This window comes from Maylandia zebra, linkage group LG20, assembly GCF_041146795.1.
Source record: "Maylandia zebra isolate NMK-2024a linkage group LG20, Mzebra_GT3a, whole genome shotgun sequence".
In the NCBI taxonomy this organism is placed as follows: Eukaryota; Metazoa; Chordata; class Actinopteri; order Cichliformes; family Cichlidae; genus Maylandia; species Maylandia zebra.
This window is the reverse complement of record NC_135186.1, coordinates 19,420,221-19,436,734: the sequence shown is the minus strand read 5'-3', so window position 1 is coordinate 19,436,734 and position 16,514 is coordinate 19,420,221. Positions and strand designations below refer to the sequence as shown.

The 16,514-nt window shown below is 40.7% G+C and overlaps 1 protein-coding gene across 2 annotated transcripts; it reads left to right on the top strand.

Moving 5' to 3' along the window:
• Positions 1-355: 355 nt before the first annotated feature.
• gpr173 (G protein-coupled receptor 173) lies at positions 356-10,460 on the top strand. Of its 2 annotated transcripts, XM_004570922.2 has the most exons (3): positions 356-1,076; positions 1,148-1,218; positions 7,563-10,460. In XM_004570922.2, the coding sequence occupies exon 3, from the start codon at positions 7,686-7,688 to the stop codon at positions 8,868-8,870; it is 1,185 nt and encodes a 394-aa protein (XP_004570979.1). In that variant the 5' UTR covers positions 356-1,076; positions 1,148-1,218; positions 7,563-7,685; the 3' UTR covers positions 8,871-10,460. The 2 variants fall into 2 exon arrangements, with proteins under 2 accessions (XP_004570979.1, XP_076734160.1); XM_076878045.1 differs by having other exon boundaries at positions 356-1,218.
• Positions 10,461-16,514: the final 6,054 nt, after the last annotated feature.

Below are 16,514 nucleotides of genomic sequence, written 5' to 3'. Positions count from 1 at the left end.
AGGACAAACATTGCAAATTTAAATGTAGTAATGTTATATTGGAGCATCATTATGACACTATTATGAGATTATTAATAGAAGTGACGCCATTACTTTATTAAGTGCTACTCTGCTATGTGGAATCATAATAAGATACGATCTGCAATTACGGTATATTGTAAAAATACATGAGATTTCATGTCAATTTTAAGCTTCATCAAAAGGATTTGATTTAGTGTGTCGTTTTCTTTAGATTAATTGTGAAAAAATGCATTTATTCATTTTTACTCTTTACAGATGAAAAGTAGCACTCATATGATGTTAGTTTAAATACAATGGGGGGAAGGGTGCCCTCATCCCCGTGCTTCAGATCGGCCCTGTCCGTGGAACTAACGGGATTAAAATCACTGATACCAGGAGGAGTTGCCTGTTTTGGTGCTCATTACCGAAGCTGGGCCCACAGAAGCTGTCCTTTGCATACTGCATTTCCATCTGCCAGTTCACGGCCGGAGATATTTCCATCTATGCTGTAATCCCACGTATGCTCCTGTTTATCATGCCTGGGTACTGACAGGCTGCGGGACACAATGAGGACTGGTATCCGTGTCATCGCGCAGCCTGGAGCTGTCTGGCCTCAGCACGTTAGCAAGCTAACCAATTTTTTCTAAGCAGAAGCCCTGCATTGCTTCGACATGCTAAAGGATTTCATGAACAACACACGGGAGGTTTCCTCCGACTTGACTGGAATACTGCGCACGGAAGTGCAGCGAGGAATCGTCAAGGTTTCCGACGACCGCAAGAAGCAGAGGATCCACAGGGCGTCTGTTGCTGTCTGACAGCCCCTACCAAACATGGCTTTACGGCTGCTTTTACAGGATATTACTGCCTCAGATTTCTAACATATAAACAGGAGATACGAGTTGACAGCATACGCATCATAAAGTGTTTGAATGGCGGCGTACACACTGTGTGCTGTGAATGGGACTAGGCGCTTACTGGCCACCGGCACAGGTTGTGTGAAAAGCACCGAGATATGACATGCACAAGAAAAAAGAGGAAAGCTGCTTTTGCTTCTTTAAACCTTTTGATTTTTAAAGGTAGTGTGCAACACTTTTTTTTTAATACAGATTTGGTCCACCGGCAACGTTACCTATGCTTCTGTTTTTAGGCTAGAAGCCAGGTGCATCACCGTATTTCATGTAGACTGCAACAGACGTCTGGACAAGCAACCCACGGCAGGTAAGGAGCTCAGTATGACTGCCATTTAATATTGCCTACACAAAATGTCACACTTTCTGCTTCTGTGTGCCTGTATATTTATCTGAGTGCAGTAAGCTCTTGCTGGCATTTTTCTAGCATCCTCTAGGCCCAGACAATTGTAGCTTGCTAAGACTGTTGCCCTTTGTCTGCCCCAGCCTCTACAGGGTGAGCACCAAATGAGGGCCTCTGAATGTAGAACAAATCAGAATGTTGAAGCATGCCTCAGAGCAGCATAAATGATGTTGATGATAAATAATACAGGATTTCCAGCAGCTATACAACCTTGATCAGCACTGGGACTGCCAACTTATTTAGTATCATTTGATGTTTGGGCCATTCACAGAACACAGAACAAACTCCTGGGGGCATATAGACAACACTGTTTCAGGTTTTGAGACAGCCACCCTCCTTAAGGCTGGACTGTAGCACCCGGTGGCCCCCATGTCCTCAATAGACCTGTAGACTCCATGTAGGGAAGCCTGATGCTGGGTGCAGCTGTCAGAAACCAACAATGTACATCTCATCCAGTGAGCTTTGTCGCCTCCTCCCACCGATGTAAAGCTAGAGGTACTGGGTTGCTGTTGCTACCCAGTTCCTGACAGTGACTCTGCCCTCCGCCGCCAACCAACTTTCAGCTTGACAAAGCCCCTCCTTTAAGATGCACAGCCTCTCTCACAGAATTCACCACAGCTCCCAGCCTGTGGCTTAGCAGGGCTTCAATTCGTGTTGACAGTGTGCTCTTAGCTCTGTATTTTTGTAAATCCTATCAAATTAACTTCAACATAAATCCTAAAACGTCAGCAAGAGAATTCCTTCGGTAATGTGTGTTTTCCGATGGTTGTCAAATTGCTGTTTTAAACTGTCATCTCAGTGCTAAATTAGAAACATCCAGTTAAACAGTTAAACTCATAAGGAACAGTTATTCCTGCCACTTAGTGAAGCCAGGGATTTGAAACTCTGCTCTAATCCTCTTCTACCAAATAAACAGGGAAGAGCAGCATTGCTTTTTCACTTTTTGATATAGTCTTGAACAAAGCTAAAGTTTGAAGTGTCGGGATGTTTTGTTTTTACAAAGTGGGTTTGGGATTGAATTTGCTAATACAAGTTTAAATGTAGTGTCATCAATGACGGTTAGCCTTCCCGAAGCAGAAATAAAATGTGCTGAAATTAAGTCACCACTGTAATGCAGTGCTCTGGTTTCTCTGCATTGAAGAGTTATCATTTAAACCACAAAGTGATATTTTAGTTTGACATATCCACAAAACTGTATTTAAGAGTGTTCTGGTCTTCTTTCCGTGTGGTCGTGGTAGCACTGTTCTTTTTGAGAACAAAGCTTTTTTTCTTGCAGCCGTGGTATGGATGCCATTCTTGTTCAGTGTTCTTCTCTTACTCTTCTTCTCATCAAACTGAGGTTATTGTACTCGGCCCTGTTTACTGTTTGACATTTATTCAGCTGTGTGAAACCCCGGAAGAACCCTCCAGAGCAGTGGTGGTCCTAGCCTGTTTGGCGCCCTGGGCCCCCCCACCCCACCCACACACACACACACACACACAGACAAAACATATTAAGGATTGTACATTAACATAAAACTGTTGTACACACACACATATAAAGACAGAGAGAGTATGCATAGTATGCAAACGGCTACAAAACAGCCATGATAATTCGTAATACAATGAGAACAGGACAAATCAACAATTGACAATGACTAATTAATATTAAAATCTGTAACATAATGTATTGTTTGGAGTTAAGTCTGTTACTGTTGCTATTTTTACCATTTCTTCTTGGAGCAACTGTAACACACATAATTTCCTTAGGGATTAATAAAGTATTCTTATTCTGATTGTTTCAGGATACATGACCTGCCATTATCCAATGACACATCTGCTTACCTGTATCTTTTTCTCGTTTCTCTTCCTCTTCTTTTCTCTTTTTTCTAAACTGAGGACCTGATGGCTTTGAACTTTTCTTGTCCATCTTCCATTGGTTTTAATTTTGCACTCTAGTATGAACAGCCATCCCTCAACCCGAGGATCACCACAACATAATCTAACACACCTACACCTTAGTTCACAGATTCACTTTGTCTAAGGTGCATTTCTGAGATTTCACACAGCCCAGGATTCAAATCATGAATACATAATGGGCTTGGATTTACAACATTATAAATGAAATGTGCTCTATTTGGAAGCAGCCGGCCCCTCCCCTTTCGACGGGTTGTGTGTGAGACTTTAAATCAACAAACTGTAAATTTGAAATTGTTATTGATCCCTTTACCCCTAGTCCTAAAGTGTATATTTATTTTCTTACTCTTCTTATATATATTGTTTGTTTACTTGCACTGTTGTAACTGGAGCCTCGTCGTCTCGTCTCTCTATACAGGGAGTGCAGAATTATTAGGCAAGTTGTATTTTTGAGGAATAATTTTATTATTGAACAACAACCATGTTCTCAATGAACCCAAAAAACTCATTAATATCAAAGCTGAATGTTTTTGGAAGTAGTTTTTAGTTTGTTTTTAGTTTTAGCTATTTTAGGGGGATATCTGTGTGTGCAGGTGACTATTACTGTGCATAATTATTAGGCAACTTAACAAAAAACAAATATATACCCATTTCAATTATTTATTTTTACCAGTGACACCAATATAACATCTCCACATTCACAAATATACATTTCTGACATTCAAAAACAAAACAAAAACAAATCAGCGACCAATATAGCCACCTTTCTTTGCAAGGACACTCAAAAGCCTGCCATCCATGGATTCTGTCAGTGTTTTGATCTGTTCACCATCAACATTGCGTGCAGCAGCAACCACAGCCTCCCAGACACTGTTCAGAGAGGTGTACTGTTTTCCCTCCTTGTAAATCTCACATTTGATGATGGACCGCAGGTTCTCAATGGGGTTCAGATCAGGTGAACAAGGTGGCCATGTCATTAGTTTTTCTTCTTTTATACCCTTTCTTGCCAGCCACGCTGTGGAGTACTTGGACGCGTGTGATGGAGCATTGTCCTGCATGAAAATCATGTTTTACTTGAAGGATGCAGACTTCTTCCTGTACCACTGCTTGAAGAAGGTGTCTTCCAGAAACTGGCAGTAGGACTGGGAGTTGAGCTTGACTCCATCCTCAACCCGAAAAGGCCCCACAAGCTCATCTTTGATGATACCAGCCCAAACCAGTACTCCACCTCCACCTTGCTGGCGTCTGAGTCGGACTGGAGCTCTCTGCCCTTTACCAATCCAGCCACGGGCCCATCCATCTGGCCCATCAAGACTCACTCTCATTTCATCAGTCCATAAAACCTTAGAAAAATCAGTCTTGAGATATTTCTTGGCCCAGTCTTGACGTTTCAGTTTGTGTGTCTTGTTCAGTGGTGGTCGTCTTTCAGCCTTTCTTACCTTGGCCACGTCTCTGAGTATTGCACACCTTGTGCTTTTGGGCACTCCAGTGATGTTGCAGCTCTGAAATATGGCCAAACTGGTGGCAAGTGGCATCTTGGCAGCTGCACGCTTGACTTTTCTCAGTTCATGGGCAGTTATTTTGCACCTTGGTTTTTCCACACGCTTCTTGCGACCCTGTTGACTATTTTGAATGAAACGCTTGATTGTTCGATGATCACGCTTCAGAAGCTTTGCAATTTTGAGACTGCTGCATCCCTCTGCAAGATATCTCACTATTTTTGACTTTTCTGAGCCTGTCAAGTCCTTCTTTTGACCCATTTTACCAAAGGAAAGGACGTTGCCTAATAATTATGCACACCTGATATAGGGTGTTGATGTCATTAGACCACACCCCTTCTCATTACAGAGATGCACATCACCTAATATGCTTAATTGGTAGTAGGCTTTCAAGCCTATACAGCTTGGAGTAAGACAGCATGCATGAAGAGGATGATGTGGACAAAATACTCATTTGCCTAATAATTCTGCACTCCCTGTATACTGTACTGTAGCGGAGATGACAATAAAGTTTACTTTGACTTCAGCAGCAAGCAGGTGCACCGAGGGCTCTCGCGCTCACTTTTCGTGTATAGAATTTCAAAAAAACATCGGTGCAAATTATAAGTCTGTATCATGATGTCTGGTGTTTTCGTGTTTGTTGGTTTGTTTTTATTTTGTTTTATTTTGCGAGTTGGTTATTAGACGCTGCTCCAGCCGGTCAGTGAATCCCCCGCCACCCCGCCCTCTCCTTTCTGCGCCGCAAGCAGCAGGCGCACCTCGCAAACGAAGGGCACCCTTACTCCCAGCAAATGGGCAATAGAAAACCGATCGGTGCCTATGCCATTCCCAATATGCGCTGGCTGGCGTCGGGGCAGCATGAGCACGATCTTTTTTTTTTTTTTTTTTTTTTTTGCCAATGCCCGTGATGCCGCCCCACGAAAAAAATTGAAAACGATGTGCTGGGAATTTGCTGATTTCCCCGGCTCAGATATTTGAAGTTTAAAGTCTGAAAATATGTTAAAAGTTTATTTTGCAACCCAGAAAGAGTAATAAGAGTAATATTAAAACTAAGTAGCTGCAGTAGTAGTAGCCATTGTTGGAAACTGGAATTGGCTGGGCCAGTCTGGGATATGGTTTTTCAGTTTTGTTGTCCGGGTGGAAATTCATGAGAAATTCGGGAGAATGGTGGCTCCAGGAGATTTTCGGGAGGGGCACTGAAATTTGGGATTCTCCCGGAAAATCGGGAGGGTTGGCATGTATGCCTCTATACCGTGACCTTAAGATTATGCTTAAAACCCCCAAAAGTTGATTCTGTTCATCTGGACATAGCGTTTTCAATGTGAGAAACCTTTCATCACTCATCCAGCCTCAGCTGACTGCAGGTTTCCGCAACCTTACAAAGAGTACATAATGGCTGAAAGTAGCACCACTGGCGAACAATGGGCTGTGAGGTCAGTTTCTTGATCAATAATGTGCAAATTGTCATGACCATTGATGAAAGACCACTGATCAATGGCCATGAGTACCATTCACAGAGAGTTTGGGAATGGCTGCAAAGATGGTCCCCTCTTCTATAGCCACTAGATCACGACCAAACCATGAGAGATCCAGGCTTTTAAACATGAACACTGATAAGGTGGATGGTCTCTCTCCTTTTTAACCCAGGGTCCATGTTTTCCAGCAAGAACCCAGGAACAGTTTTCCACATTGCCTCTGTCCTTTTGCATAAAGAAGGCAACAGCATTTCTGTAGCCTATTCACATGTGACTTCTTTGCATGGCGAAGCTTTAACCTGCATTTGTGGATACCACAGCAACCTGTGCTCATAGACTGTGATTTCTGGCAGTGTTCCTGAGCACAGTGATGTCCACGATAGAGTGATGTCTGTTTTTAATACAGTGCTGCCCGAGGGTCTGATGATTACAGACATTTGTCCAGATTCTCTGAATCCTTAGACAATATTTTGTTCCGCTTTTTCACCTTTTCATTTTCATTATTATAGTTAGTTTCCTAATTGCAGAAGATAATAACATAAACTTTATAGGGCTGAACATCACACAGGGTATCAGAAGTATGAAGACACTGTGACGATCAGAGTTAGTATAAGCCTGTACACTCTGAGTAGTTTTATTGCTTTTTATTATTTGATCATGTTTCTCTTTAGTGTTTAGTAGTAGATCTTTTTCAGAATTTCAGTGTAGATGTTAAAATATAAATACAGCTTATTCACAGTGTTTAGTTATCCCTAGTCAAAAATAAAGGTTGTGAAATTTGACCAAACTGATAAAGATATTATGTATATTTTTATTTCAATTCAATTAGTTTTACATGTCCCAATCCAGCTAGCACTGGTTTGTTTCATAACTGTTATTATCGTTTTTAAAATGATTTTTCACACCTTGTGTTCAGTGTCATGTACCTAAAATTTAACCAAAAAATTAAACAAGTGTCACAGCAAATATTTGCCACTAAAATTCAGTAAAAGGAATAAAAGGGAGGGGATTTCACTTCAATTCTTAAATTAAAAAAATATTTTTTTTAAAATTGACTCTTAAGGGGTCAGGTGAGATTTTATTCCTCAAATTTGGTTGATTATATATGAAATGGCCCAATCGTCATGATTTTCAGTACTCATTTGTAGACTAACACGTGAAAACTCCGGGCGAAGTCATGTTGAACATTTCTGAATTATGTTTTAAGTATGTTTTTGACGTTGCCACCAAAAATGCGGTTTCTGCGTTAGAGAAAAAGAAGCCATGTGTTGTTTTGTCCTTTTAATCTGTGCTAGTAATACATGAGTGACTGAAATGATTTTTAATTTCTGATGAAGAGCCATCAAACGCCTAATTCTTGATCTCCTCTGGTTGTTTTCAGGACCCGTGTGAGGATTAAGAGGCAAGAGGAGAGGTCACAACAACGAAGGGACTTTGCTCGAAATGGAGCAATGTGGGGAGGTGGTGGTGGAGTGGTGACTTTGTTGTCCAAAAAAAAGGTGTTATGGGTGGGGGGGCATTTGGGATGGCAAATGGAAATGAGAGCAGTGAAGGGCCTGTGGGGCCAATGGCAGCAGTGGTGGCTACTGCAGAAGGCATGGTAGCAGACAGTTCATCCTCCGTTATCTCTACGTATATTAAACTGGTGCTACTTGGGCTGATCATATGCATTAGTCTGGTGGGGAACTTGGTGGTTTCTCTGCTTGTACTCCGGGACCAGGCTCTGCATAAGGCACCTTACTATTTCCTCCTGGATCTGTGCCTGGCAGACAGCATTCGCTCAGCTATCTGCTTCCCCTTTGTGCTGGTGTCTATAAAAAATGGCTCAGCGTGGACCTACAGTGTGCTCAGCTGCAAGGTGGTAGCCTTCATGGCAGTGCTCTTCTGCTTCCATGCTGCCTTCATGCTCTTCTGCATCAGTGTAACACGCTACATGGCCATTGCACACCACCGTTTTTACTCGAAGCGCATGACATTCTGGACATGTGTGGCGGTAGTGTGCATGGTATGGACGCTATCTGTGGCAATGGCATTCCCGCCTGTTTTTGATGTGGGCACCTATAAATTCATTCGTGAGGAGGACCAGTGCATTTTTGAGCATCGCTACTTCAAGGCTAATGACACACTGGGCTTCATGCTAATGCTTGCTGTACTCATTCTAGCCACACATGTCGTCTACATGAAGTTACTTCTCTTTGAGTACAAGCACCGCAAGATGAAGCCAGTCCAGATGGTGCCAGCTATCAGTCAGAATTGGACCTTTCATGGGCCAGGAGCTACAGGCCAAGCAGCTGCTAACTGGATTGCGGGTTTTGGTAGGGGCCCGATGCCACCCACTCTGCTGGGAATACGGCAAAACTTGCACAACCAGAACCGGCGACTCTTAGGCATGGAGGAGTTTAAAGCAGAGAAGCAGCTTGGCAGGATGTTCTATGTGATCACATTACTGTTCCTGGTGCTCTGGTCTCCCTACATAGTAGCTTGCTACTGGAGGGTGTTTGTCAAGGCTTGCACAATACCACACCGGTACCTCTCCACCACTGTGTGGATGAGTTTTGCCCAAGCAGGGGTCAATCCTATCGTCTGCTTCTTCCTTAATAAAGACTTGAAGAAAGGGCTCCTTTCCCACCTACCAGCCTGCTGCAGGACTAAACCTCATCTGCCACGAGAGCCTTACTGTGTCATGTAACTAGAGATGATGAAGAAAAAAAACAATGGGCAGCCTACAGATGTATTGTATATTGTGCTTGAGTTATTGTGGCATTTGATGCAATGGAAGGTATTTTTAAGCAGTGAGTGGCAACTTGTGAGTGTAGTGTTAAAACACTGGAATGGTAAGCATGTATTTCCATCTGTCAACCAATTTTCACTCTAAATTCAACAGCATACATGAGGTCAGATCTTGACTTTCGATAACAGGAGAAACATACATGTAAATAATATGCAGTCACTGGGAAAACCAAGACAGACAAATAAACTAAGCTTAAGATTTAAAAAAAAATGCCATTTAGAAAAGTCTTGAATACAAAGGATGTTGGGCTTGTGACAAACAGAATCCTAAAGGACGTAATAAATCCGCTTTTAGTCGGAATCTTAATGTCATCATTATACTGGAATAACTGATGATTGTCCAGCAGCAGTGGCTGATGAGAGTAAAAAAGTGCTCAGCTAGATTCAAACCAGCATTCGTGTTGACTCACCAGTTTTATTAGAATGTCAGTTTTAGTTCACAACAACATAAAGTTTCCAGAAATACAAACGTTAGTTCAAGAAAAGATGTGGAAGGTTGTTTAATGCATTTAGCTGGTGATTACATTGTTGCTGAGTCATATTAATCAAGTATCAACAGGTCATTTATGATCAAATGGAGGTACAGTGGACCCCACAAACACCTTTTAGTGCCCCTGTAGTGGTACGGTACATGGCACCGTTCACAACTGAAACATTTTAGATTGACTTAAAAACATGAATACATAACAAACTGAGACTGGAGAAACCAAGAATTGTTATCCAATCCTCACAACAAAATGCCGTCACATTATAGGGTGTCGATGTGTTTTCAAGTTTCAGTTTTGTGATTTAACCATCAGTGAGGACGCATAAAGATGACGAGGGTGTGCTGTTGAACACAGATTTTAGCAGGACTTGTAAAAGTCAGAATAAAGGGAGCTGCAGAAACATGCTAACAGACTAAAAACCAAAGTAAAACAGGCGCTGCAGAGTAAATGTACCGTAAAGAATTGATGCAGAATCTCAAAGCAGACAGAAGGATTTTCTTTCCTCAAACACACTGTTTGTTTGCTAGTCACTAAAGCAAACCTTCAATCTGTGTTGCCTAAAACATATTCTCGTTGTTGCTCATTAGCTCAACAGAAAATGTGCAGTAGGGGATGCTTTTCAAGCTTTGAACATTTGCAGATAGAACAATTATTTGTTTTTTCATGTTTTGTTTTTTCCTAAGGACAAATCTGAAGTTACATCTGCATCTGTTACTTGAGCAGCTTCACCTTCATTTTAAAGCAGAAAGACGATTAGCTTTACCAGGCATAGCAACCCAGGATTTTTTTAACCCTCAAGCGACCAAGCCATTTCAGTTGGTATTCTAATGACCGAGTGTGCTATCAGGAATACTTTTTTATGATTTGTTTGTGTATTTCACACTACTACTGTTTCCTTTATCCATGTTAGATATTCTGAAATGCTCTGTTGTCATCAAGTATTGTTTTCAACCATTTTTATGCAAAAAAGATTTAAAATACATGTTGTACAAACAAAATGACATTTAAACAGTCCTTGTCTGTTATTTCTTAAAATACATACATGAAATAATTTTTTGGTTTCAGTGATGTTAGAAAAATAATAATAATATGGAAGTGAAGGATGTTTAAGCTATATGAACTATGTGAATGATGCTTTACAATATAGTAAAATAATTTCAACGCCATAATTCTTGTGATCAGTGACAAATTACAGTGCAGAAGTTGGCATTAAGGATATCTATTTATTGTTTGGTTTTAGTTTGACACAAAATGTGGGGGATTCTTTATGATCTGAATTATTAGCTCATCTGGATAAGTGTCTGCTGTTAGTAGCCAATTTATTGCTCCTAGGTGGGTCTGTCCTGAGAGTACACCCTGAATAGATCTAACCACTTTAGCCTAGTGGCCAGCGTTTCGAGCCGTTGTTTGGTAGTTTGGACAGATTTTTTTTTGGGGTTTAAGTCTGGAGACTGTGCTGGACTCCATGTTTTCAAGCTCACCATCTTGTTCTTTGTTCCTGAGGTAGTTCTGGCGTAGTTTGGATCTATGTTTTGGGTCATTATCTTGCTGTAGGATGAATCCCTGACCAACTAGGTACATACCAGAGGGTCCTGCATGGTGCTGCACAATGCTGTGGTTTTGGTTCAGGGAGCCTCTCACTCTGTACAAGTCACCGACCCTGGATCCAGCAAAACAGCCCCAGACCATCACACTTCCTCCTCCATGTTTGACGGTTGATACCACACACTGTGGAACCATCCTTTACCTACTCGACGGTGTACAAAGATCCTGTGTGATGAACCAAAGATTTCAAATGTTGATCCATCAGTCCATAATACCTTCTTCTTCAGTAGTCCAGTGGTGGTATTTCATGTCCCAGCCAAGCCTCTTTGTCTTATTCTGACGTCTGGCTTTCTTGCTGCAACTCGTCCTGTCAAACCTGCAGCTCAAAGTCTTCTCTTCACAGTTGAAACTGAGACTTTCTTACTACGACCACTGTTAAGCTGTGCATGAAGCTGTTTTCCTGTCAGCCGCCTATAACACAAGCTGTTAACTCTCAGAAACTTGTCCTCTGATTCAGTTGTGTCTTTGGGTCTGCAGACCTCTTCCTGTCACAGTTTGTTTCTGAGCCTTTGGATGGTGAAGGAAACTGTACTCACTAACACCTTGACTTTCTTTGCGGTTTCTGCATTGGGGCGATCGTGGCTCAAGAGTTGGCAGTTCGTCTTGTAATTGGAAGGTTGCCGGTTCGAGCCGACTGGATTGACAGTCTCGGTTGTTGTGTCCTTGGGCAAGACACTTCACCTACCGCCTACTGGTGATGGCCAGAGGGGCTGATGGCGCAATATGGCAGCCTCGCTTCTGTCAGTCTGCCCCAGGGCAGCTGTGGCTACAACTGTAGCTTGCCTCCACCAGTGTGTGATTGTGAGAGTGAATGAATAGTGGAATTGTAAAGGGCTTTGAGGGTCTCAAAAAGTGCTATATAAATGCAATCTATTATTATTATTATTATTATTATTATTATTATTATTTCTCTGTAGGACACACCAACATTTATAAGTGTTATGATGGTCTGTCTCTCTTCCATTGTTAATCGCCTTTTTCTCACCATTTGTGTACCATCACACTACTATCTGCAGTACAATACTGTTCAACTGATGCTCATGAGGGTATGGTACCACAGTGTGTTCCAACACTGCTTATATGCAGACAGAGGGGGTTGGAAGTAATCCAGAAAAGTTGGAACAGCTGTAGGAATTAGTAGCACCAGCTTCAAGGCTTGATCAAGCTCCATTGTTGCAGAACAGCTTTAAATTGTTAATCCATTTTGTGCTCCTGAAAAAGGCCTTTTTGCATAATTCTGAAATGTACATTATTTTTCAGTTTAGGGAACCTTACCTTTTTTTTTTTTTTTTTTTTTTTTAAACCTCTGGCAGTTCACCACTTACTTTTGTACCATTTCAAGCTATTCATTGTACTTGAACGACTTGAATTGCAATAAATAACTGGAAAAATTAGGGTGTTCTAAAACTTTTGATCAGTAGTGTATATAAAATCCCACTCACCCTGCGGACCGTCTTTATCCTTCAAGCTAGGGTCTTGTACCAGAACCCTGGGATCTTTAGGGTCCTGCACAGTACATGTGCTGATCCTAGGACTGCGCCCTTCTGAACAGAGACCTCACATCTGTTTCCAGGGATCTGCTGAAGCCACTCCCCCAATTTAGGGATCACTTTCCCAAGTGTTCCAATTACCACAGGTACTGTTCCCTTCACCCTCCACATCTTTTTGAGCTTCTCTCTCAGACATTGGTATTTCTCCAGCTTCCCATGTTCCTTCTTCCTGATGTAGCTATTACTTGGTATAACTATATTTCATTACAGCCATCTTCCTCTTGGTTAGCCATCACCAGTTTATCCATCTATACCTGGAAGTCCCATATGATGTTAGCTCGGTCATTCCCCACCACCCTAAGGTGTGTACCCCATTTTAACCCTGGGACCTTCCAGGCCATGCTTGGCACAGATGTTCCTGTATACTATTCCAGCCACTTGCTTTTGGCGTTCCATGTATGCCCTGCCTGCTAGCATCTTGCACCCAGCTGTTATGTGCAGGATTGTCTCGGAGGTATCTTGGCACAGCCTGCACCTGGGGTCTTTCCTGTTGTGGTAGACATTAGCCTCAATCGATCTTTATGAAAAATGTAAACATTTTTAGAATGAAAAAAATCACAGTGTGACAAACCCTGAGGCACTAGGTTCGTCAGTTAATCTACTTGGTCACTTGAAGGTTAAAATTGCAATCAGGAGGTAGTAATTCAAAAGTTACATTTTATTCATTATTTCTTATGTTTAAAAATGTAGAACAAAGTCAATATTTTTAGTTGCAATGCTGAGTTATCAAGGACACCCATTTAAACACAGGACACAAAGTCATAGCAAGTTGGCATGCTAAACAAGAACATTCCTCTCTTCCCACGTTTAAACACACGAATGTTAGGTTAATTGAGGATTCTAAATTGCCCACATACAGCATGTGAGAACAATAAAGTGCTTGATGTATATTTAAAAAAGTGTCATATGAATGTATGCTATGAATGAAAAGCGCTGTATAAATGTTAGTATCACTAGTCACTTCATATCCCTATTTTCGTTTTGACAATGACCTTAAAGCAGCTGAAAAAGAAAGATACAAACAGTGTCAGCATCCACTTTATATTTATATTGCAAAACTGATTGGATCTAATAGTCATTACAAGAGAGCGTACACTGGAAGACATAGCTATTGCTTTATTTTTGCCTAAATCTAGATAAATCAATTAAACTATGCGTCTTCTGCAACTTTTTACAACTTATGAAGGTGGAAAGAGATCACAGGGCAGAGGTGTTGTCAGTGCATGTCTAAAATCACAGCATACAGTTAAGCCTGTGAGGGTAAAAAGCGTGTTTGTGGTTAGCCCTTTGTTTCTGTCATGGCATATGGCCTTACTTCCATACAAACACCAAACCAATGCAACTGAGTAGCCAAGAGTATAAAAATGTTTCTTCTTCTGAAGTTATTGAGCAAGGAAAGGGAATACTCTGGGCACTTGCACTTTCCATCAAAAGCTGGTGGAGTCACCAGCAGAAAGTGAGAGCATCAAAAATGAAAAGTGACTTTTCTATTGCAACTTGTTGATACGAGTGAGGTCTAATCTGGTTTGTTGCAGTTTTTCTATGTTCTTTTCCTTTGGAATATCAACCCGTGGAATGAAGGGGAATGATTGCTCTTTCCATTTCCATTTTTGACAAAGCCACAGGAAAGTGTGCATCATGTCTGTTTTTAATTGCCTTGGGCAAATTATCTTTTGTAAATTTACTATGACTTCTGAACTATTTGGTGTGTATTATACTGACAGGTAACTTTGAAATGCAGCGAAAAAGCTTCTTGATTATCTTAGTTTTACTGTGTGTGTGTGTGTGTGTGTGTGTGTGTGTGTGTGTGTGTGTTTATTTCTTTCAGCAGGTGTGAATGGGTGTATGTGTAATGTATTGGTTGCATGGATGTAATAGGAAAGTCACAAAGGAAACACATACCATATGCATAGCGCATTTCAGAAATATCACTTCTGCGAATTCTTTCTCAGAACTTCTCTGTTGACCTTTTTCCTGTCACAAAGATATGAATGTGTTTTCAAAACAATGACTTTTAAGTCCTTTTTCAAAACATGTTATTAATTGAATGTTTTTTAGGTTTTTTTTGTTTTTTGTTTGTGTATGTATCTAGGGAAAATCTATGAAGCTTGAGCTCAAGATCAAGCATCCAGTCATTCCCAGTGCACAAATCTGGCCTTATCCTGAATGTTTAATTATAAAGTCATTTTCAACTAGAATTCTAAAATATACACATGGCATCACTTTTACATCAAAAAGGGGTCAAAAGGTTGCTATCTTTGAAAGATGACCCCAAATTATCCTGATTGGTTCTTCTTCATATCTTACAATTAAAATACTTAAAGGCTGTAAAAGGATTTTTCTTCTGACCACCACAAATCATGTGGCACAGTGGTTGGTTTCCCATGTTCTGTATTTAAAAGAGGAAAAATAGGTGATTGAGCCATATGCATGTCTCTGGCAAGTTATGATTTCTGTTGTTGGTTTTGTAATGAGAATAAATTATATACTTGAAACAATGAGAACATGGTTATGATTATGAGTAGTTGGTATCAACACAGTTTGCTCTGATGTGATGATTTCATACTGTGCTCAGCTTTGCTATAGCTGACGAACAGTGATGGTGGTGATCATCGTGGGCAGCACAACTGTTCTGACAGTTCATCAAAAACTATAAAAACCAGCAAATATATTTAGTTTCATTTGCTGAGAATTTGTGTTTTAAGCTAACACTTTACACTTTGTTCAGCTAATTGTTTAAAACCTCCAAAGATGTGAGTCCTAATATGGAGTGGTAAAACTCGCCTGTAAGTGATGTAATCATATCCTGTTCCCGAAACTTGGTTTCATCTGCTCAAAGTTTGTCTTTGTTGGGGTTTTTTTTTTTTTTTTTTTGAGAGCTGTGCTTTTACATATTTTCCTGTTCTTTAGTGTAGTCAGTGGTTTCCATCTTGCACTGTGAATTCTAGTAGCTTTGCTGACTTAACTTTAACAAAATAACTTAACTTTAACAAAGGTTAAATTAACTTTTGTTGATCTGTGGAACCAGCACCCGAATACAGGAAGTCTGAATCAGCTCTCTGTTTAAATAGTTTGTTCTCTGATCCTAGGAGTATTATCGAGTAGGCAGCACAGAGCTTGGATGGAGCTGATGGGCAAGGGAACTCGCCCAGTTTATTCTGCCTCTGTCCTCCGGATGTCTACCCCACCTACTCGGATAAAAAAAAAAAGAAAAAAAGGAAGAACATAGTGAGTACCCTTCCAGGCCCTGTCTTCTACCAGCCACGCGTGTTCCAGTAACTCCGCTATAGATCAGTGCTTTGACTAGGTTTAATTCAGTGGCCTCAAGGGAACACTAATCAGCCAAGGATGATCACGTGATCGTGTGTGATCATGTCTACACACAAAAAATCCAGACACTAGAATTTTCATTACTCAAACTAAATTTCTCATCAATCATATTAATTAGATTTATACTTTTATTATATTTTTGATTAAGAATTAAAGACACTTTACTATTGGATGGTCAATTTCTGTTTTGAAGAATAATAAAGTAAGTTACCAAATTGGTAATAAATGTGTTTTAGTCTGACACAGAGGCAACATTATTTGACCTTTAAAAAGTTAACTTTCAAAATAACTGTGTTGCACAATTATCCTGTTCACATATAAAACTATGTTGGATGGATTTGCTGGTGCGTGTTTAGCAGTAAAGACTAGCTGTCCTTGCCACTGTTCCAAAGGATTTTGGATTGTTTTGGGAACTTGCTGACTGTTGTACATGTTTGAACAGAAATAATAGGCGTGTCAGAGTACCCAGAAGGAACCTGCGCATTCACGGTGAGAACATGAAAACTCCAAACAGAAAGGCCAGAGGCTGGGTTTAAACACAGGACATTCACCGTAAGATAAACCCATGTT